Below are 24,693 nucleotides of genomic sequence, written 5' to 3'. Positions count from 1 at the left end.
TTAGTTTAAATGGTATTAAAATAAAAAGTAAGTGGAACTTAACATTTGGTGCTCTCTCTAGCTAAGTGTTTTATTCTATGAGTGATCCCATTGGGATTGGCATCAATATAAGTATTAAAAGCTGGATCACAATGAAGGAACAGCAGATTAAAAGAATAATAATCCCTTCATATCTATTTCAGCAGCCAAGCAGACTGAATAGAAAGGAAAGAATAGAAAAATACTTGCTGGTATTTAAGGTTTTTTATTCAAAAGTGTTAGCTCCTGAGGGAGGGCCTTACAACCGATGTGGTGGAAAAGGTGACCTTTATATTACTGCTACTGCTTATATTAAAAATTATTCATACACTACCCAAATTATTCATACATGCCCCACAATGTGCAGAGGTTGGTAGATGGGCAGGTCCCTCTCCAGATTAAGACATGACAAGTGGGTACAATTACAATTAAAGGGAAAAAAAAAAAGTATAAACAGCCCTGCACAATAACTTGAATTAATTATCTCTATTAGTCCTATTTTTCATCATAACACTATACACACTGTACCTCATCATGTAAGTTCCTCTCCTGCAGATGTTGCTACAGAAGGGAGCTTTTAGGAGGGACTGCACAAAGCTGTGGTTGAGCTGCAGAAAGAACCTTACTCCACCTTTGGCAACTTTACCCCTCAAGAAAACACATTCGTTGACAAAACTTCGGGACAGAAGGAATTTTCCATACTGTTTTTTGTTAATGGAAGGCAAAACACTAATGTTCATCTACTCCAGCTGAATGGAACAAGCAGTCATTTCCCCACATCCTCTGGCGTAGGAGGGGAAACCAGAAATCAGCCTGGGAAAGAGAGGGGTGTGTGAATGTGGTCTATAAAACAAAGAGGATCATGGAGAAGGCAAATACAAAATGACTTGTTAATTGTCTTCCATGCTAGTGACGGGGGGCATTAAACAAAGCTGACATTGGCATATCTCAAGACAAGTGAAATGAGATATGATTCTTCTCACAATTGCATAATTGCAATGTGTTTGATACAGAACCCTGGGTGTGCTAGAAGTGTGCATGAGATCAAGGACAGCTTGGACAAATTCATGGAAGAGAAATTCTCAAGAACTTTTAAGGAATGGAGAGTCAGCACTTTGTTTCTTACTCCTTCCTACCCAGGTGCCAAATAATACTGAAGTAGTTAACCCCATAAAGCAAGACATTTTCTAGAAGCCAACACGGAAGTGCTGACATCTAACAATGTTGCTGAGCTATGAGTTTTCCTGGTATTAGTAAACTAGCATAGAAAACCCATTTCATGCTTGTCTGCTGGACTGAATCCTCTGACTTTATTAGTTACAAATATCATGTTGCCTTGCTTTCCCAGTAACCTTGTCTTAAACACTGGAGGAGAGCTGTGGTGTCACAACGACTGCTGACAGGAAGCATGAATGTCACTAACTAATCACTTCATGTGTTCTGAGAAAAGCCTAGAGAAATTAAACTTCAGCTGCTTCTCAAGACTAGCTGGAATGATGATTTATAAGAATTGCATGTAGACATTTGCATCTGGGCCATGAGACAGTGATGCTCTCATAGGAAAAATCAAAAGCCCTTAAATATCTTGTCATTCTAATTTTAACTTGGCAATATCACTGAATCTTGCAAGTGCTCTAAAATCTTCACCACCAGACTGCTGCTGGAGTCCATCCTGCAGCAGGGCATTGAGGTACCCTTTGGGACTATCATACCAAGTTCCAGTAAGGCTTCTGAATGTATTTCTTGAGCTCCCTAGAGAGTATATGCACCAAAATACTTTAAATAGGTAAAATCTGTGAATTCACATTAACGAGAATAATTTATTGAATCAACTAGTTTAGTTTAAAAGTTTGAGTGACCTGTTTCTGCAGTAAACTCTCCTTCTGAAGTGGGAAGAAATTAGGATAGTAGGAAGTGAGGTTTGGGTCCAATATTATATATAACAGAATTAAATCAGAAGCAGGTAATGTAGCTTAGATACTAATTTCCTGTGGGGCCCTTAAATTCTGAAAAATCAGCCTTTCTGAGTTTGCCTATGAACTCTTAGAGATATAAAAACCAAGCATCCACTTCCTTTGAATGTGATTCTATATCACAGTTCTGAGCACCTATTAACTACCACAGAATCCAGTTTTGGCCAGGATGACCTAGGATTACTCAGAAGCAGATTTTTTTGGTGTGTTTCTTTTAACCATTTCTTCCAAAGACCTGGTCAGGATTTTAATTTGCTGAATTCTATTGGTGGCTGGTTAACCGACCATTGTGCACCTTAATAACAGGCTTTAATTATTGAGTAGTAAATAACTTGAATTTTAACATGAATAATTCAACATTTTACTGGACTAACTTAGTCCTGAAGAAATGAAAAAAACAAACTCTCTAAGCTAGACACTAACCTTCCTTCTGAATTTTCTTCTAGGGTTATGGAGCACAGAGATCAAGGATCTAGTTGCTTCTACAGTCTGCATCTAAGAAATTAACCTTTCAAGGCTAGCTATGGGAAAAAAAAAAGCAGGAAAAAAAAAAAACAACAGAATAAAAAAAAGCCTGGAAAAGTTTTTGTACCTAGCACTTTTAAGAATCACTTTAATTCAGTTGATCAGGCCAGGCTGGATGAGTCTTGAAGCAACCTGGTCTAGTGGCAGGTGTCCCTGCCCATGGCAGTGGGGTTGGAACTAGATGATCTTTAAGGTCCCTTCCAACCCAAACCATTCTGTGATTCTATGACATTTGTATGTGCTAGATGTGAGATAAGTCATCAGTTAATGGGAAGGATTATACCAGGAGTCTCCCCTTTCTGTACACCCTTGCCTTAGGATGTGCCAATAGTCACCAAAATATATTTAAAGGTTTTAACATCAAAATGTTGAGATGTGAGTTTCTCATTTGTGTCTACACCGAATCATAGAATGGTTTAGGTTAGAAAAGACCCACATACAGGAATAAAGATTTCTTGGAAAGCCTCATAAAAAAATGATAGCATAATAGTATGACAACAATATAGTACTATGAGAAAAGACATCATTACCAAAACACTAAAAACTAAAATTACTGCAATTAATACAATTTAATTCTGAAAATTCGTGGTGATTGGATGTGGTGACAATCTGCCCAAGGAGCTATTCTCCCCTGTTTAAAAGCATTTCTGCCATCTTTTCAAAAAAAGGTCAGGTAATTCATCCACTAGCAAAATTACAGATGAGAGATGAACAAATAACAGACTGAGCAATTTAATTTTTTTTTATCATTTTTCATTTTTTTCTCTTCTTTCTGCCTTTTATCAGGCAACAGCTTAAACCTCACAAACATACATCCTAACTCAACCCAAAAGACCTTGTTTGTGTCTTGCTGTTGTAATGGTAGACTTAACTATCGAATACAAACGTGAAAATTTTGCTTAACCCTGTAAATTATTTAAGGCAGGGATCAGCTCCAGGAAAGATGATTTTGCTATTAAAACTCTGGAGTGGGACCCAAAAGGCTGTGGCTATGCTAAAGCTTTCCGGAGTGATGCTACACCACTTGAATCCCAACTCAGCATCACAAAGAGATGAGCAGCCCAGCTGATGGCAAGAGCTTGTCCTTGATCCTGAAAGGCTGTGTTTGTTTAGTGTTTACATCACTCTTCTGAGTGCTTTTTAGCTTTAAAAATAATTACTGATGGATGACAGCAACACCCTATTTGAAACTTTGCATTAAAAAGGTGGAGTCACGCAGCAACTGGTCTGACCTGGTCTGTGTTATCTCAGATGAAGCATGCCTGACACAGGGACATTTCCTTTGGCGCCAGCCAACAAAATCACAGGTGCAGCTGGGAACCCAGGCACTGGGAAGCAGTGGTGGGGTGAGCGTCCCTCCACCACGTGCCCTTGGAGGGCAGGCACGGCACCGTCCTGCTTCGTGCCAGGCTCCTCAAAGACCTTGCTGCCATCGGCTGAGAGGTGGACCCAAAGAACTTGCTCTGAGCTTTGCCAAGGTAAAACGGGATACGCTGGAGCCAAGAACATCTAAGGAGCCGAAATAAAGTGCACCGTGATAAGTTGTGGGGCATTTGGTGCATGGCTGTAGGAGAGGGGGTGGAAGCAGGACATGCTTGAACCTGCAGTGGGTTTCACAGGGATGAACTCCTTGCCCCTACAGTATATTACGGACTGCAGGAGACTGGGGGTGGAGAGGTCAGGAAAGGGATGCAGGGCTGTGTCTGTGCAGGACTCATTGGGGGATCAGGGCCTGATATTAGAGTGTTCTAAGAATGACCTCTCCTTTGAAGTTAAGTTACTAGTAGTAGTAGTAGTAGTGAGACTACAGCTAAAAGGCCTTCCCTACCTCACCTCGAAATAAATGGTTCAATTTACTCCAATGCTTACCTATCAGCTGGTGATTAAGTGATCAAGCAGATCAGGGCTGATAAGCACACATGGCTGATAGCAATGATCCAAATGGGTTTTCCAGACTATCGATATCATTTAGAAACACAAATTAAGTTTGTTCCTGGGTTCTTTCAAATACAATCTCTGAATAGCAGCTCTATGAATAACTTTTATCTTAAACGCCAGAGGAAACTTCACTCAAAAATGTTGTTGAAAATCCTTTAAGAATTTAATTTTCTTGCCCATAAATTGCAGCTCTAGAGAAAAAAGAACCCAAAACTTCTGTTTGTCAAGTCAGGGAGACAGTCTTTGAGAGATTCTTATATGATATCCTGCATATGCAAATTCTTGGCAAACAGAAAGAATCTCAAAGCTATTTTCTTGAAACCTTGTTACCTTTAAGAAAATGCTGATATTTTGCATCCAACTCATTAAATGCCTGAAGCACTCCTATGGCCACTATGACTTTTTTAATCAGTCAAGAAAACTTTTAGGTGAATTCCAGATTATATTTTTAATTATGTTTGAATTGCGTTCTTATTTGCTTTAGATGTTTGTGGTATGGATCACTACTCTTTTTCTTCTTGATGCAGCCAGAGGTAAGACACATAGCTGATAAAGTCTATAAACAGTAAAAATCATTGTGTGCAGCTCACACCAAAGTATATCTATACTTTAGAATATATAGTTTATAGTGGTTTATAGTGGTTTAGAACAGATTTAAAATATTTCCTCATTAGGAACACTGAGTTATGTCATGTCTTTCCCACATTTAACCTATTACTTTTTAATTCTGTAAAGGTTTTTGCAGCTAGCAAACAGAATGGGAATTAGAAAGATATTTTTATATATTAATTGACACTAAAATTCTTCCAGAACAGTTTCCTCTACCTGCCCTTAATCCACACGAGCATTTATGGTAGCTCCAACACTTGTAATGCCAGCCTAGGCGCTTACTCTTCACAGTGTTATTCAGAGAACAAGAACATAGTCCTGGTCTGAAACACCTCTTTACCACTAGAAAAGAATAGCTCAACAGGGACTGGCACATACGGCAGAGAGAAACAGAAAGACACAATCCAAAAGTTTGCTGGCATCAGCGGAAAGACCCCTGTAAAAAATAAATGACTGGCTCATGTGTGGAGTTTCCAGCTGCAGCTCCATGATTAAATCTCTTTCTCTAGACGTATTTCCAGTATGTATCACCCTACCCCTGTGTTTCGTACAGAGTAACGAGTAAGTAAATCGCAGTCTAATGTAGTATGACCCTGTCACCTATCCGAGTAACAATAGCTTCTCATTGTTTTCACACCTTTTTAATAGCAATGAAAATTATTTGGGATTTCACAGCTGTTGTGCTGTAATAGTGGGTAACAATGACATTTAATGGCAACACCCGTATATCATATTTGCATCATTACTGTGTTAAAGCCATAATAGAAATTGGGAAACTGTAGTCCCTCAAGCACAGACCGCACTTCCTGAGGCTGTGCTTGGCTCTAGGCTTCCACTCAAACTCCACTTTATTGCTTCCTAAAATCTTACGGTGATAAAAAACCAAGGAAGATGTTTAAGGTACCTTGTGGAGCAATCAGAATTGCTTCATGAATTATTGCACAAGAAGTAACAATTTAGATAATCCCTGGAGCATTAGGACTAATTTGAAGGACAGCTCTGCACCGGCAGCAAAAGCTGGTTTGTTCTCTGAATCCATAAAGGATCAAGATTTTATCATCTTTTTCCAATGGCTGTGTTAACAATATTTTTGACCAAACAAACCCTGCATTCTCCTGAGTTCATCAAACTGAGGTCTACACTATGTCTGCAGCAATAATCAGTCTGGAAGTTCAAGGTCCTGCTACACGCACAAGAGTGCAACTGAGACACTTAACACAGAACAAACACAAGTGCCACCCTAACCTGAACCAGCCCTTTTCTGCTTTCCTGGTATAGGCACCCTCCTGCCAGCTTCTTGTAAGGTGGCGGCAGCCTGACCTGCTGCATTCCCAGAACACTAACATTCTGCTTTGTGAAACCTAGGAAGGGAAGTTTGCTACAAAAGGCTTGGATGCTTTACAGACAGTCCCCCTTGGTCTGGGATCCCAGGGAGACAACTGGCAGGCTTGCCCAGCTCTCCAGAAAATGTGAACACAAAGTTCTTTCTTTACACTAGAGACAACATCCTGAAATATCAGGTAAGAAACTGCTTTGGGTTTATATACTGATAGCATACAACACATTCAACAAATTATACAGACAGTTTCTTTTGTGCTCATAAGTCTCCCAGGAGAATCCCAAATTCTATTTTACACACAAACAGCCCATCATTATTTTCTTCCTTTTTTCTTTTTCCTCATTTCAGCTCTCTGATGAGCCAGGTATATACACAACATATTAATTGCAGCCTTCTAACACAAGTCATCTGAGACATTTTGGACATATTTTATGTACTTCTCTACAGTAAGCTAATGGCCCAAATCCAGTTCCAGGTCTAGCATTATAAAGCCAGAGGCAGAGAAGGCAGTATAAAAGGAAAGCTCATTTTGCCTCCTGTGTGTCCCCAGATTAAAAATGTGCTGCAGGCCCATACACACAATGCAACGCAGGGATGTGGTTCATACATGTGATTACTGGGTCCTATGAACTACATACAGCTGGTCTCAGGGGCTCTGCTTACGTGGTAGCCAACACTGAGCCCTAAGAGTAGGTGGATAGTTAAGAGTGAAGATCACCAGAGAAGGTATTTCTGTTCACGAGAGAGAGGAAGGGAAATCGGATGAAAAATGAAAGGGAAGATTAGAAAGGAAAACAGAAGACTAAATAAAAAACGAAGGAGAGAAAGAAATTATATGTGGAAGAAGAGGGAAATAACCAAAAAGAGAATGAAATCAGGATGGATAAAGAAAATAAACAAACATTAAATGTTTTTTGGAAGACTGGGACTGAGGGAAAATGGAAATTCAAAAGCATGGAGAGAGCTTGGAGGTTTCTCTTATGGAGAGCTGAACTAGGTCATCCCTCATGATGACACATCAGATAGAGAAGCACAGAGACAGCAGGCTTTGGAGCTAGATGGAAGAAAAAAAGTAATAATGTGAAGTTATCTACAACATCTGCAGACTAATGGCAGTGAGAGAAAGCTCCGGACTGTGACAGAGTGACAGATGAAAGTAGCTAAAATGAGCCTGCAAGACTGTTTAGGATGGATCAAATGGGGAATGTACTGAACGACACCAGCAGGATGCTCAAGGTGTTGGAGGTGTCTGAGCTGGGCTCACCCATAACATGAAGCAGTTTTCTGGGGCTATAGACTAGTCTGGTGAAAGAAGAGAAATGACCATCAGAGAGTGTGAATTTCACTTGGACAAAGAGCAAGAAAAATTAAGCAAATGAATATGAAGGGGGGGGGGGAGGGGGGTTGTTGGCTTACATTACATGAAAAAGGCTTCATAGTTGTTGGGATTTTTTTTATAAACAGCAGTCACAAACAATGGAAGTGTTTAATGATTTCTCCTGTTTGAGTCACCTCAGAACAAGTCCAACATCTCTAGCTAAGAGGAGCTATGAGGTTTTAACTTTAATCAATCTTTCACTGAAGGTGAGCTATGTGCTAATTAGTGCATGACATCTCCATTTAAGCTTACAAAACCATAACAAAAAATAAGAGCCAAGTTTTGAAACAACCTAGTATTCAGAATTTCTTTAAAAGAGAAAAATGCTTTTTTTCTCAATAATCCCCCAAATACCTACAGCCTCTGACATTGTAAGCCTGGTGGGCTTTCTCATAAAATATAAATAAGCTTAGTGAGGAAGGTCTTGTCTTCAAAGAAAAAAGTAAGAAAAGCAGGTATAGATTCAAAGTCAACCACATAATACCTTGCAGAAGATGCTATCTTTGTATTTCTGTGGCCAAGTTTGATAAAATCTTGTATTTACATGGTATGTTGTACCAGTATATCTCAAAGCATTGTGCAAAAGGCACCAGTATCATTAGTTCTATTAACTAGAGGAAGTGAATCATTTGTTGAAGCAATTAATTGATATCCCCCAGCAAGACAGTTTACAAGAGAGGAAAAAGACCCTTTTCGTCAGAGCCAAGAACTATGCCTTAACCGTTGGGCTACTTTGCCCTGTATCAAAACGTACACTGGGATGGAGCAGTCACATCCTCATTGTGTTGTTTGTTGGTTCTTGTTGGGTTTTTTTTGACACAGAAAATATCTGCTACAAATCCTTCAACTATCAAAGCTTCAAATTTCCGAACACACAGGAAAACTCGCTTCATCATACATGGCCACCTCGCTGGAGCAGACCTCCCCTGGATAACCAACATGTGCAGGGTACAGTATGACTATTGTCTGACAAACATTTTACTTACATTTGAAAGTGCACATACCCACATCACATCAACTGGCATAAAATCCCCATATAAATTTTACTCATTGGTTCTCTTGTTAATTCAGGATATATATGAGGGGGAAAAAAGAAAGAAGCTCAGTTCCACATGACCACCCTCTTGTTCCTCCCTTCAGCCTTCTTCTAAATGGCCTTTTGCTGCAATCACCTCCACAAAAAAAGCTATAATTAATTGATTTCTCAACTCCCTGCCAATAACAAAGGTGGAAAAAAGTAATTTTTCTCTACCTCAGCAAAAGGTCAAAATAAACATTTCTGTTTGAGTGAGCCATTTGAGCTAATAAAAAGACAATATTTTGATCAACAGATTGGTTTCATTTTGTTTAGGCACATTTCAAAAATGAAATTGTTTCAGAGTGAAAAATCAGAATGTTCCATTGCCAGAAGTGCATAAATAGAATATTTTGGTTAAAATAGATGAATTCTGGGGCTAAACAATCCAAGCACATGAAAAAAAAAGTTTGTGAATCCTTTTAGATGATCCAAGCATATAAATTTTGAAGAATAACACTTGGACGATAAAAAAGAAGTTATACCATCCTCTTTATCTAACTGGGGTACTGTCATTAAGGGAAGTTGATACCTTAAACCCAAGCAAATCATCTGGAATGGAAAACAGAACGGAAGCAAGTTTCTGCATGTCTTTATAGTGTTCAAATCACTGCCTCCACTCTGCCTCCTTGTGTTGATTCTTCAGTATTAGTAGGAATTAATACTCTAAAGACATGTCTTTTTTACCAGTCACATAAACGAAGTGAGATGCCAGCCATAGCAAAACAAAATACTGTTTGCACATACCCTGCTACAGTTGTAATTCATGCCTGTTGGCATCTGTTCCTCTGCTTCCGTGTTTTCCACCAGTTCATGTTTCACACTGAAGACGTGAACTGCATTTTGACTGATTGGAGAGGTGGCTCTAGCGGTTTGTACACCGACGCAGTTAACAACGTCCGCATTGTGGGGGCCGAGCTGGTCTACCTGGTGAACCTTCTGGAGGTAAACCCATCTGTGGAACGTGAAAGTTGGTAGATAGTTTGTATGGTAAAGGCTGGATTTGGGGTGGCACTTTGAGGTTTGAGGCAATAGTCAGGAAGTACCGAGGTAGTCAATAATGCAGCTGAAAACATTGTTAGAAGTCCCTAATCCTGCATGAATGGAAATACCTACTTCAGGGTCAGCCCATGGATAAGCATGTCCCTAAAGGCTTACAGGCCATAGTTCTTGAAAGTTTTGCCCATGATGGGCTTTTTGCTGGATAACACATCAGAATCGAGACTATCTAACAGCATTGGCAGGGTGCAGAGTGGCAACAGAGGACCAGTGCAGGTAAACCACCAACGCAGGTAAAACACCAGTGCAGGTAAAACACCAGTGCAGGTTAAACACCCCTCTGTGAGCCACGCACGCTGCCTCGCACTGGAGCTGAACGGCAACGCAAAGCAACTCCTGCAGCCACCACCACCACCAGGCTTCCCATGCAGAAGCTCAGCTGAGCCTGGCACACCAGCAGCATCCCTGGCACGATTCTCCCCGTCCTGCAGGACATGTGTGGTGGAACATCTCCATAGCAGGACAGCAGCTTGGTTCACACGGAGGGTATGCCACAGGGAAAGGCACTGAAAACTCCTTCACCGCAGACCACTGTCCTGACCAGACAGACGGGTTCGGGGGTGAGGCAGTGGGGATAAGCCATCAGTGCAAATGTAGGGGAGCTACCTGCAGAAATTCCCTTTTCTTTCTTTTCTATCATAAGGGCCACTTCCTGACGGAGGTTACTCCCTTCCAGAGGTGTGATATAAGAGCAGTGGGATGAGTTGGGAATTGCTTCTCTTTAGGTACAGATCCCACCACCCACAACAGTAACTTCCCAGCCAAGACAGTCCCCTCCATCACCCCTGGTCTGGCCGTGTCCTGGCACAGCACGGGGCCATGATGCAGTACCACAGGCTTGTATCGCCTGCTTAACACGCTTGTTTTTTTCCTTTCCATACATCTTCACAGAAAGACTATGGCTACTCTCCTGCCAACATTCATTTCATCGGCCATAGTCTGGGAGCACATGCTGCAGGGGAGGCAGGGAGAAGGAAACCTGGCATTGGAAGAATAACAGGTACTGAAGCTATTTCACCTGATGACGTTTTATATTATCATGCAGTTCAGGAGGGCTGAAGAATCACTTCTGCCTTATGAACACACCATACAGGCTGCAACATGCTGGTTTGTCATAATTAAGAGTATACAGTTAGCATGGCAGCATACAAACAAAGCCACGTCCTAGCACATACCATGCATGTCACAGGTCAGTGTTCGCAGCTCTGAAAAGTCTCAACCGCAACAGATCAGAAAGCCTTAACTGTCCTGACTGTGGCTAAATAGTGGCCACCTTTCACAGGTCACAAGTCCCAGGGAGCACTCGGTTATGATTTTTTAATGCTATAAAAGAACAGGAACAAAATACTGTATTACATGTGGGATAACAGACCTGTAAAACACTAGCAACTCATTGCCATGTTAGGTTTTAAAAGCCCACTCTAACACGACTTTTCAGCAGTTCAAAAGATTGAAAATCTGAAATGAAAAATTTAAACCCCTCAATCTAGTGTGTCAGGATAAGACAGCAAATACTGTGTGGTGTCAGGACACCCTGAAAAGGACCACAGCTATTTGTCACAGAGCTACAGAGAGAGACACACTGTCATGGCATGGTCACACATCACTTTTTTTAAAGGCTCACTATTTTCTGTTTTTCTTTCTCCTCCAGTCAGTTCTTTTCTCTGCAGAGACATTGCTTTGACTAAGCTGTGTGTGCTGTAAGCAGTCACATAAGCAATTCAGGGAAACTGGGATCAGAACTGTGTTGCTTTAAGCCCCAAGAATGCTCACTGACACTGAAGTGAAGGGGTAACATTTTCAATCAGGTTCTTTTGGAAATAAAAATAGATTTTTTTGACCAAATAAAAATTCTCAAACAAATCTACGTGCTTAGAGCAGCATATCAAGATTTCGTATTTTTCACTAACATGCAAAAACCACCTCCAAACCTCTTCTTATAACATTGTTCAGCAAAAGTAAGCAAAGCACCCACCAGCATTTTACTGTGCTGCAGTGTCTCCAGGCACCTTTCCATTAAAACCTTTCTTGTTTTGCTGGCTGTGGATCACAAAACGTATTTTTATATGTCAGGCAAAGACAGAAATCTAATAACATACATTGTACACACACTGTATGTTATGATATACATAATTACTTACTCAGTCAGATGTGTCTCCATTCATTTAGGTTTGGATCCAGCTGGGCCCCTTTTTCAGTACACTCCCACAATGGTTAGGCTGGATCCTTCAGACGCAGAATTTGTTGATATAATTCATACTCACGCTGGTCATCTTTTCTTTGATTTTGGTAAGTTTTTGCACAAGGCTGACACCAACACAGAGGTTGGCCACAGCACACCTGATAGTGGTCAGCCTCCGTTCATCATGCATTTCAGCTCCAGGGATTCTCCAGACTTGTGGCCACCTGGATTTTTACCCGAACGGTGGCAAGAAGATGCCAGGATGCAAGCAGCTTCGTGTACCTCCTGCAAGTAGGAATATCAATGACCTTATGAAAGGTAAATATATCTTAAGGTAATACCTCATTATAAGCCATAGTTAGAAATAAAGGCTAGGTTAAGGTAAAGCCTTCTGAATGTATGCATTATTTATATAGCTCAGATTATGAGCAGGGAGAGAATCCTCAAAAATGGAAGACTTAAACCTGCCTGTGAAATACCCTTCAATTTTCTTTTGTACTAACCAAGGCAAATTCCAGATAGAAACTTTGGTTAAAGCATGCAGACTTGTTCATCACAATCATTATAAAAGCCGGCCACTGTGCTGGCAGACTGATCTCACTGGGAATTCCATACATGAAGGACCAGTAAAATTTCATTCAAGGGTAATCCAAAAATGAGTATTTTAAAATCTGAGCTTCTCTTCTCCCTAGAAAGACATCAGCCCCAGTATTACTGGGGTTAGACATACTCATCCACGCCATTAGCAGCTTTAGTGTCTTCAAAGGGAACAGCACAAGATTAAAAATATAGAAGATGATAAAATGACAGCTCCATTGATAGTTCACGTTCTAAGAAAGCTGAGCAGTTAATCAGGATTACCTTGTCATCCAGTACAACAGAAGCCCCAAATCCTGTCTTCTGATCATAACCCACAGAAATAAGAATATCTGTTATTCACAGCCAAATTTTTTGAAATCTCTATCACTAGTTTAGTAATGTGATTTCAAAAACACTGTCTTAAAACTGTTTGGAGAACTTAGTAACAAAGAGGACTGAAAGCTGGCTGTGCACAGTCACTCAGAACCAAAACACTTTCCAATTGGACTGCATAAGGTTATCTGCACTTTCAAGCAAAAAATTTAAATACTTTCCAGAGACATTTCACAAGGCTGTTTGCAATGTTCTGTGGTGAAGGAGAAGCTCAGCTCTAATGAACACAAGCACTTTCTTCTTTCCTGCACTGACGGCTTATAAATTTCACTCTGATGGGAAAATGTACTTGTTTCAAATAATTCTGACAAAATCAAGGACGCACTGCCAAAACATCTTGCTTTTCAAAGTGTTTCACATAATCACTTACTGTCAAATGACTGCAGATTTTCTAGAGCTTAAAAACATTAAAAGCCACTGAATTTAAAATAATTACTACAATTACCTTTAATTCTAGAAATGAGTGGAAACTGTGGTTTCACACAATACCATGTTGTGATAATGGTAAGCAAATGAAAACTATTTCATAGTAACTACTATATGCCTTACAAAAGCTGTACAAATTATTATGAATTATTCCAGACTTTGACATATCAAAGGGAAATTCTCCTAAATCATCCTTGGTTCTCATGCTAAATTAAAAGCAGTTAAGTACACATAGCAGGATAGGAGGCTGCACGAGGTCCACCTTGGTGCATCTCCACCTTTTTTAACTCAGTATGAGCACAAGAACACAGGGATTAGAACCTAGGCTCTTCCCCTACAAAAATATATGTAGCCATAAGTTCACTTTATACTATAAATCCAAAAAATTCACACTTTAAACATCTTTTAATTACTACTACTTTTAAACTCTGAGATGTCACTATATGTCCAAAGGCTTCTGAGGAAAAAAAACCCACAAGTGTTACTTTGGCATGGACTTTACATTAATGTATAGCTTTCCTCTTTTTTATTTGGGCTTTTTTCCAGAATATAGATCTATCGGATGTGGACATAAAAGAAGTCTACGGTATTATGCTGAGAGTATTATCATTCCAAATGGATTTGTTGGGTATCAGTGTGAAACATACCGAGCCTTTGTATTGGTAAGTATCAGGTACGTATTTATCTGAGATTATAGCCCTATCTTCTTCTCTTAATAATTTCTGGGACAACTTCTACATAAGATAAAGGGTGGGGGCTATGCAGACTCACTGACTACCTTCATCCAGACCATACCCCCCAAAAAAAGGTAAAATGTAAAAGCAGCGAACTTGGAAAAAATTAGAATAAATATCAGAGAAATAATAAATATGAACACCAAAAACAGTTAACAAAGGGAGAGATGAGTTGAGTAAGAGAGCAAAGAGAGGCAGTGGCTGGGCTCACCTTTTGTGCAGGTCAGCAGTAAAGGACACTGGTTGAAGGAAGTCCATCTAAATCTGGTGGAACCCATCATCAAGGAGACAGCCTCTAGGTTTTAGAAATGTTTGAACATTTCATAAGCAAAAAACGTTCCCATATGGAGCAGGGGAGATATTTATACAGCACAACATTGCTCACACAACCCTCAGGTGGTACAAGAAAGAAGGCAGCCTAATGTCCTGGCGTGTCATGCCTTACATAACTGGTCTTTTAGTGGACCAGTTCTGGCAATGCAGCTGAGGACTGGTCAAAGAGGAAGAGAAGTCTGAATTTATTTCCATCTGCTCCCAAAAGGAATTATTATGATACTGCAGAAAAGTTGTTAGTGTTTGTAGCAATATTGCCACATAGATTTAAAGTTTGATGTCATTCAGTACTTGAAAACCTCAACCCTGTACGATGTAGTGATGCAAGGGAAATGGTTTTTTTCAGTCTCATAATAAACAAATGATGATGATAATTTAGCTTTTTGTTCCTCATTGTCCCTCTAATGCCCAAATAGCCAAGGGATCCACAAATACCAGTTCCTACAGAACTTCCAAAATATCAAAATTGAACTATCTAAACATAACAATGCTATTTTTTCCAGCTGCAGTTGAATCACTTTTACTGAAAATTTACATGCTTTTCTGTTTGATTTTTTAAAGGATATCGAGGTCTTGGTCTGAATGTTTGATCTGTGTAGGTAGATTAATTTCATTAAGGTTCTACAAGGATAATAAAGGCTGAAAAGCAGACAGTACACATGCCAAAACAAGACCCTGAGCTTCAGTGTTCCTAAGCTTAAACATCTTCACCATGCAAGTGAGATGTCCAGCCAGACCTCCTTGCGAACACAGTTACCCACCCTGTAATTAGCAGACAAACTTTCAAAGGACCCTACGAAAGGTGATTACCTATATTTTATAGATCACGTAGTAATGCACATGTATTGAGGTATTTACTTATAGTCTTTGCAAGAGCGTAAGGAATTAGACCAGATTTTCAACCTTTTTCTCTCTGATTTTCAACCAGATGAGATAAGCTGACTGGTCATCTCAGCTCCTTTTTTCACCACACCAATAAAGACTGAAGATATAAGCTGAACTCAGAAGCAAGTACCCTTTCAAAAAAGCTGGGAAAAAGCTGAAATACCTTCATTTCTTAAACTTTAAGCAGTGGGCTTAAAACAGATAATGTCTTGTAACACACATTGTTATTTTTCCCCAGGGAGATTGCTTCCCATGTCCGAAGGAAGGATGCCCACTGATGGGTCATTATGCTGATAGGTTTTTACATAAAACTGAGAAAGAACAACAGAAGGTTTATTTAAACACAGGGCCCTCCCCTCCATATGCGCGTAAGTGCTTACTTTGGGTAGTGAATTCTAAAGTGGTAATGAATTTTGGGTGAACAAATACCTTACACTTCTACAGAGAGCTGCTGGAGCTAATGAGCGGCACTCCGTACAAAATCTAGAGTTTCAAGTGTGTTAGAAACGTGCAGTACCAGCACTGTCTGGGGAAGGCTGTGGTAATTATATGAACAGATCAACTGATGCTGACCTCCGAGTCCGAGTTAGAAACCCTGCTAAAATTTTGTCAATGAGATGATGGCTTCAAAAAGTCTATAAAGCTGAAGGTAGGAGGAATGTTATTCTGCATAAAATTTCAAATAAAAAAGTTCTATTGTTTTTATTGACAAAAACTTATAAACCTGGATCATTTCAGGTTATTTTTGCAAAGCTCATCAAGCCAAAATATCAGGGGCTAATAACAAGTATAGTTTTAATTTTGATTAATGTAGAAGCAGCCACAAAACTGGGAAATAAGAAAATTCACAAATAAATTGTAATTCATCACAGGTGATGAACTGCAGAGACAATAAATAAGGGAGGGTCTTCGAGGTCCTTACTCACTAGACACTAAAATATGGAAGAAAAATTAAGGACAAAAGTAATTTTATATCATGTCTCCATAAGAGCAAAAAATAATAAAAAAATATTTGAGTTTAGAGAACCCAGCCAGTTCTCAAATCTGAATACATTAATTTCAACATTTGCAAACTTTTTATAGAAATTATAGCCTGAAACCAAATATAACCTTATGAAGTGGGTGAAGAGATTCTCCTTTTAATAGCCTGAATTAAAGCCAGTTCAAAAACTTCCCAAAGCTGGTTGCTTGAAATCAGTATGTGCTATTGCACCTGAGACCCTTCTTCTGCCTTAGAAAGACGTGTGGGATGACAGGATCTCCTGACAGCTGTCGGGCTGTGCACAGGTATAAGAAAAACCCTGAACACTCTGTACTGGGATCATCCTGGGAAAGCAGCCAGTTTTTTAATGTATCTTTAACACCACCACTGTCCAGTGGACCTCACTTGAGAGTTGAAAGCTAATACGCTACCCATAAGATCCCCCAAATTGCTCATAAGCGTAACAAATTAAAAAAATAAAAGTGAGACCAAGTGGAAGAGCAAGATACAGTATTGGCCATGGCAGATTAAACACTCATCATAGTCAGCAGCTCAGCAAAGATTGGATCTGTGATATAAACCACTGTCAAGGAAATCAGTACTGCCAGAATCACACAGAACATTTGCCTTAATAAGGAGTAACATTTTGTTTCCTTACAAGCACACTTGTGCCATCCATTCCTCTCCCTGAAAGACATTGAATCATGTAAGTTTTACCATTAGGGAAGAAATCTTACAACCATAATCTGTTTCATTTTGCTTTCAAAGGCTGGCGAAAAGAGATACATGTCAAAGTATCTGCAACAGAAACCATGAAAGGAAATATTGACGTAGCCTTGACTGGAACTGATGGGATCAGGAAAAAATATACAATTGACCAGTAAGTTTAACGTGTCTGTTGAAAAATGTCTCTATCATTATCATATTGAATTTATGCACAGCTATTTTTACATATCTCATCTTGTTCTATGTGATCTGTGATTTACACTGGTAATAATAGTAGCTGATAAATGGTTGAAGTCCCCGTGCTACAGACCATGGTCAAAATCTGCTTGCAGGTCATTCTTGCTCTGTGTTTTCTTTTCTGAGGATGGTGGTTACCACAGCAAAGTGGGCAAGAGCAAAGAGCTCTGTGGCTACTGCTGGACTCAAACATCCTTTGATCTTCTTCACTGAGAAGACAAAGAGCTGCACGATGTACAGGCTTTTAATCATTCCCTCTTCTAGTGAATATGAGTAAAAAGGTTGCAGCTTGCTTATGAACTGTGCTGAAGTCTAGGATTCCTGTCCACTCAGCCTGGCTTTTTCCAGTAAACATGAATTTAAATCTCATAAACTGATCCTTGTCAAGAGCACAGTTTAAATATTGTAAAACCAGCCTCCTCTGTGTTTGAACATAGCCCTGTTACTGGTCTGTACCAGGAGTACCTTTGGTTGCAAATACACTACTGCAGTGATACACCTACAGGTAATTAGTACGTTAATGTCATGCTGTAATGTGTATTCCGTTATAATGAACACTGATACCACAGAAGGCACGAAGGTAAACTATAATTTTCAATTTTCTTCATGGCTGAGAGCAGGCAGAAACACTGAGAGAACTTCTTGACTTGGACTAACTTGAAGATAAATCTCATTTTCCAAAACCAATGTCTAGAGTAAACCCCATGGCAAAACTGACAAAGGCTGGGCTAACTAATCTAGTGTTTTCATCCTGAAGGGAACAGGAATTTAAGCAGCTAAGTAATTTGCATACTTCTGTAGAGCCCTTTGAGTAGCTGTCTCTTCCTTAGGTACCAACAAACCAACAGATTGGGTTGATAGGCTGAAATCCTGTAGTGGGATCCACAATAACTTCCCTACATAAGTAGGAACGGTGTGGTGGTTTCCTCATCTTTCTCAAGTAAGGTTAGTACAGAGACTGCGTGGCCTTCACCAATTTGTCTAGCTGCTATCTGCACAACAAACTAATGCCAAAGAGGGAAAAAAGTGACATTTAGTCCTCAGAACTTCCTCCAGGCGTTCAGGACAAGTCATGCTGGGAGAAGTGGGGTAGCCTCAGCTTCACCACAATAGCTTCTGGGAAGGCAAAAAGCTGCAATACTGATTTGGAGGAAGACATGAACCAAAACGTCAATGAGACATTCCTTCCTAATTCTTACAAAAAAAGTTAAATGGAAAGTATATATATATGTGTGTGTGTGTGTGTGTGTGTGTATAAATAATGATTTCTTTAATCTTCTCATAACTTTAGCCTTGTTACAAACTTTGTCCAAAAAAATATTTTGATATATATTGTGTACAAGAAATCTAAGGTCCAAGGACTTTGTAAAAGACTCTGCTACATGGCTAGTCAGCAGAGAGGGCAGAACTTGGGGTTTCTGGACCTGAGACATGATCCCCTACTGCCTGAGCTGAGAGCCTCGGACCCGCATCAGGCTCTGCATCAAATGTCCCCAAGGAACACATTCTCCAAGAACATGTTCTAAGCTAAAATTTTGCCTAACATCTCAGCCTGATAATTCTTGGGGAAAAAAAATTAATAAAATTATAACAATAGTATTCAAAGCTTCAACTCTTATAGCATCCTTCCCATACTTGTCCCCCTTTCTAACTAAATGGCAGCATTATTTTCCCTCACTCGTAAAGACAAAGCATCATTTTTGTGCCTTTCTTTTGGCAGGGGAACTTTCCAACCAGGCAACACATATCTGAACTATATTGATACAGAAATCTCTGGAAACATTTCAAAAGTTGAGTTTCTCTGGAAAATGCATCTGAGTCATGTGCACAGAGGCTGCATGGGAGCTGAAGAAGTCACAATAATATCTGGGGAAAATGGAAATATGTAAGTACACATCTAATGACGCTCCATTCTGTGGGTTGAAGGGGGGGGGGGGGACTACAAACAAACAAACAAACAAATAAAAAATAAATTTAAAAAAAAGCACAGAAAAAGTGAAGAAATACCTTTGCATGGTATCACTCCCCTTAAAGCAAGTGGGTTTAAGTACTGAAAATAAAAGCCTAATCCACATCTCGTGGCAGTACTTGGGTGTTTGGCTGACTACAGTTACTCCTCCCAGCTCAGCACCACAGCCCAACTTCCCCAAAGAACAGACATATCCAATCTGAAATTCGGGGGGGGGGGGGGTGGTGTAACACTGCAGTTATAAGAAAGCACAGGTTTTTCTCCTAAATTGCAGTGTCCTGTGCCTACATCTCCAGTAGCACATAGCACAGCACGCCAGAACAGCTCTGTGCAGTGCAACAGCACACCTGCCTTGGCTGGGTACTTTGTGCTGACTCCAGCCTGATCCCATGGACCGGGCACCCACTGGCATGTGCAGTACAGTAGGCGCTTCTGCAGCACACCTCTCGGTTTAGTTTGAACCAAATGAGTCCAGCTGGTATGTCCCAACACCACTCCGTCATGTAAACCGGTGTGGTAAGTGGGGAAAATGGAGCGAGAGCTTCCCTTCAAAAACACACTTCTGGTCCAAATTAAAATGCTAATGGAGTCTGAGCATGAAGGCAAACACATCTTAAAATGTAATAATTAGTCACTACTAGTCATTCTTTAAAGAAATCATTTGACAACACACAGTTTATGTCCTCAGTCTACTAGAATGCATGCTTTGATCGATGGTGAAATAAAAACAGGATTTATATCGATTATCTTAGGCTGCTGCTAAAAAAATGTCCCACCGTGCTGAAAAATATTTCCTTAATCTCTTCCTCCCTCACCAGGTCTGTGTTCTGCGGCCATGGGACCGTGCGGCCAAGCACGTGGCAACCCCTGGTGCTCTGCTAGGAATGCCGTGGTTGTCCACCGTGGCAACCCTCACTGTCTGGAAGAGGACACTTCTTCAGTCAGTGGCAAACTATTAACAAGGCTCCCTCAACAGATTATGAACCATTTGCCCAGCCCACTACAAAAGGTCTATTTCCAAATTAATATTGTCAGCTTTTATCCATCAGGGGAGTTACGCTTCTATGAATTCCAGTTACAATGACAGCTAATGTGTTTTGCTAGTAACACACACATGGAAGTGTGATTATACTTAGAGTCAAGAAGGAAAATAATAAAATAGGAAAAACAATTCTAGCCAATTTCCCTTTGAAATGCAGTTAATTATCTTAGGAAGAGCATGCAAAAAAGAAGGGGGGGGGGAGAAGGAAAAAAAAAAAAAGAAAACAGAAAGAAGACAAAAAAAAAAAACCCCAAACAGAAAATGAAAAAAGCAGGGTGGGGGGCAGGGTGTGTAAAAAAAGAAGGAGCATAGACAGACAAATTCTTTAATAGTGCCTACTTGTTCAGGCAAAGGACACTCACATGCTTTCAGTAGTATCTGATTGCTTCTGTGCCAGGCATTGCCTGACATGTCCTTGCTTCCTGAAGAACACATTCAAACAACACTTTAGCAGCACGTCCAAAAGACTGCTTAGGAGCTGGGACTGCATACAGAGTTGTACAATAAACCTTGAGAAACTCTACCATCAAAGCTCACCATGTGTCAAGCAGGACAGCTTAATGTACAGCAAAATGTTTGATTGTTCCCTTTCTCCTGAGGGAGAACTCATTGACGTGCTCTATTCAGCTCCGCTGAATACGGGGCGAGTGAGGACTTTTTCTCTATATGTGAAACAGCCACGTTCTTTATCAAAACTATGTTGCACTATTGAGGATCTTCAATTTTCTGACAGCCTTCAAACTATTTTCTCTTTACTGGTGAAGTTGAATTTTCCACGTCTGCCTTGCCTTTCTCAAGCTGCTGAAGTTAGGCTGAGCTGCATTACTTGCATCACTGTATAGCATTGCACCCCCAAATTTGGCAGCATTTTGATTATGCTGATTAACAAAAGCAGATTACCAAGAGTTAAAAGCAGCAGCCAAAATAAGCTAAGATTGTTTGTTTAATACAAGCTACCCACAAAAATCATTTTGGTTTTTAATTGCTTGCTGTGGTCTAAGACTTACAGCTAATTTTTAAACTTACTATGAGGTTTATCATTGGGGTGCAGAAGTCCTGTGTGTGAATCAAGTTTGGCAACCCTGTTCTGTCCCATCCTAATAACTAGCTATTCCAGAATACGTCCAGTGAGGTTTACCAGAAGGTGTTAATGAGATGCATTACACAAGGCTGAACGTGAGTGATGAACAGGTGTGTTTCAAGTTATGCAGCAATAATTTTGAAATGTCAGAATCCAGTCACCTCCTATGAAGTTTGCCAGAGGAGCTTCCTTAGGACGTTTGCAGCAAAGTTGACAACCTTCTCAGACTCACTCGTTCGGTACCCTTACCATCTCCACCATGCAGATCAGGATCCAGAAACCATCCTGAGCAGGGAACTCATCCTCCTCTGCCCCTTATCGAAACTCCTTAGCCAAGACCCCCTTCTTGCATAAGAAGGAACTCCCTCCTTATGTGTCCCACTGAAGAAGTAGAAAACAACCCCCCAGGTACTTCTATACAGTTGGGAAATACCTGCAGTTAGTAATTACACCACCTTTAACATCCTTTATACATCAGGCATGGCTGGCTGCCCCAGATTTGCACAAATAAAAGAGACTCAGGGAGAGAAAAAGAGAGACTTATTTTCTCTCTCTTACAGTCAATAAGTGAAGCAAAAGAAATGTAAATATTTTCCTTGGGGTCACAAATAAACATGCAGCAAGGTCAGGCACTGGATTGGGTCACCAGATCTACCAACAGAAGACAGCAGAGTGCGCAGTGCAATGCAAGCCATCGCTTCTCGCCAGAGGAGAGCAATGTCCTGTTGAACCCATGACTTCTATAAAACCCAGCCCCTCCTGCCTCCACACTTGGCCGTGACACTTTTGCAATTCTAAAAAGTAATTTGATATTTTTATGAATAATAAATCATATTCTTGCTTTCAAAAATATAAGCTTTCATTTTGTTTCATTTTAAGCTATTGATTTCAACAGTGTTCTGACAAAACATGACAGCTCATATGGGCTGATGACTTCTGCTACAAAAGCGGTCCATCTGATTAGAGCACTTAAAATACGTATTTTCTCTTCCAATCAGTTCATCTAAAAATGAAAAAAAAATATTGCATCAATCTCTTCCCCTTGTGTTCTCCTGTTTTGCATTTTTCTCATACACTGTTTCTGGAGTTAATTTTCATTCTTTGGTATAGTAAACATCAACTGGACTTCTTTGCTAACACATCTACAGACAGAGGAAGAGATTTATTTTTCTGAGATAAAGGAGAAAAAAACCCCAACCATTGACAGCAGCTGTGTGTTCCTGGTAGCAAATAGTCTTCCTCTTGTTTCTGTATTTAAAAATTATACGTTTTTCTTGCATGAAACTTTTGGATACTATCACTTTGTATTAATGGTGCCAGCCCCAAAAATGCAAAGGTTTGATAGTTCACAAGACAATCTGCCTTTGACAAAGACTGGAACAGGTAATTCTTTCGTATCTTCACAACAAGGTAAGGCAGCTTTTTAGAACAATTTAAATGCATCTTTAAAATGTCAAGCAAGATGACCACGGATATGTTTGGCTGTCATGTTGAAAGGTAGCTTTCTTTTAATCAAACGTGCTTCATTTGTCTGGGTTTTTAAGGACATATTATGATTTCCATTCAGTCTTTTACATTATTTAAATATTCTGCAGCACACTGAATGCTTCAGAATTACAATACAAATTTCTTCTAATACTCCTTAAGCACTTGTTCACTACAAAATTATGCCAAAGGTAAATTACTAACAAAGCCATTATGAAGCATTCAAGCCTCAGCGTCTTTTCTCTCTCATGACACACTTCTGGCAATGGGCTAAGGTAAAACAAACACACACACAAACAAACCTCTTAAATCTTTTATAGACGGGAACAGCAACAATAAGTAATCCAAAATATTAACTCTCTGCTCCAGTTACATCATCTGTATTTACTTTGTATGTAACATCAGAAAAATAATTTTAGGAGAAAACATACGCTTGGCACAAAGTGATATATGTAGGTATGCTGATGAGGAAACAAGGACCATCTTTGTCAAAGATCTCCATTAAAGGAATAAAATACTCTATTGCATAGCACAGCAGACACTTTTCTTTCCAAAAAAGCACAGCCTATCAAAGTGTCCCTCATAAATATTTGTGAGCCCAGAACAAAAAGCATAACAATAATTAAAACCAATTAAACAGACCTAATAGGTGGAGATCTCAACATTCAGTTTATGCAGTCACCTCTCTTCCCGCTTTTGATCCTCTATTTTATTTCTGTGACTTTTCAGATTTTTACATACCACTTTAATATCCTAGAATATATTGATAAAATCCTTGTAAATGAATGAATGAAATTTGCATGAATAAGCCTTACCAAGCCCTTCTAGTCTTTCATCTTTGTTAGAGACAATGCTTGACAACGCTCTTGCACAGAAAGCCTCCTCAGTGCCTTCATTCTGCCTTTAGGACTATCTCCTTTCTGATAATATCATTTTATAGCCCAGTCACTTGCCAGCATCTTTCCTTGTAGAAAACCCATGAGAAAGTCTGTAATTTTCTCCAGGTAAAAATACATCAGGCTTTTTTTTTTTTTTTCTATTCCTGATATTCTGTACTTCACATGTTCCTACATGATTTTTCATCAGTTTTTATTTCTCTCTTTAGGCTTCTGTTTCCCCAAGAAAAGCTAATTCATTTCTACATATTTGCATTTTGATAAGTTTTTCTGACTTCTCCCTTTACATTTAATTTAGGTTGGAGTTTTTATCTTTGGATACCAAAAGCGAGTGAAAGATTACAGTGGATCAATTCCTGAGAACACACATCCTGAGGGTACTTTTGATAGATCTGAGATCTAGTTTGAATTTTTTTTTCAGCCCACAGTTGTGTCATACCTGTTACTCACCCACCTGTAAGCTCACATTGCCTGAGAGACAGTCTGTTTTCCCAGTTAGCATTCTTGCAGGGGCATCACCTCACTGTCTTCTCTTGCATTTCCTCCTGGATATTTTTATAGTGAAATTATTTACCTACAGTTCCGCCACTGTCTTCCTTCAGTGCAAATTACTGATTTTTTCCTACAGGAGCTCCAATTCTCCACTTTGTGTCTGTAACATAGAAGGTAAAATAAAATCTTTGGGAAGTGATTTTGCTGAGACTTTAATGCAGTCGTCAGGGTATCCTGTGTAACCCCTGACTGTAACAGTTGTCTTTGGCTGGCTCCTGGGACACAAGCTAAAATGAAAATCTTTGTGCATTCCCAACATTTGAGTTATTCTTCCAAA

At 39.7% G+C, this 24,693-nt stretch overlaps 1 protein-coding gene across 1 annotated transcript; it reads left to right on the top strand.

Moving 5' to 3' along the window:
- The first annotated feature begins 4,938 nt into the window (after positions 1 to 4,938).
- On the top strand, positions 4,939 to 24,267 carry LOC102051721 (pancreatic lipase-related protein 2-like). Its single transcript, XM_055720615.1, is given in 14 exon segments — positions 4,939 to 4,987; positions 6,429 to 6,583; positions 8,603 to 8,728; positions 9,666 to 9,800; positions 10,806 to 10,914; positions 12,084 to 12,203; positions 12,292 to 12,414; positions 14,041 to 14,156; positions 15,685 to 15,814; positions 17,197 to 17,308; positions 19,112 to 19,280; positions 20,179 to 20,300; positions 20,800 to 21,049; positions 24,163 to 24,267. Coding segments are annotated over 14 exon segments (1,821 nt in total).
- Positions 24,268 to 24,693: the final 426 nt, after the last annotated feature.

Source organism: Falco cherrug, chromosome 9 (genome assembly GCF_023634085.1).
Source record: "Falco cherrug isolate bFalChe1 chromosome 9, bFalChe1.pri, whole genome shotgun sequence".
NCBI classification, from domain to species: Eukaryota; Metazoa; Chordata; class Aves; order Falconiformes; family Falconidae; genus Falco; species Falco cherrug.
Note: the sequence above shows the minus strand (reverse complement) of the source record. Positions and strands in the feature narration are given on the sequence as shown.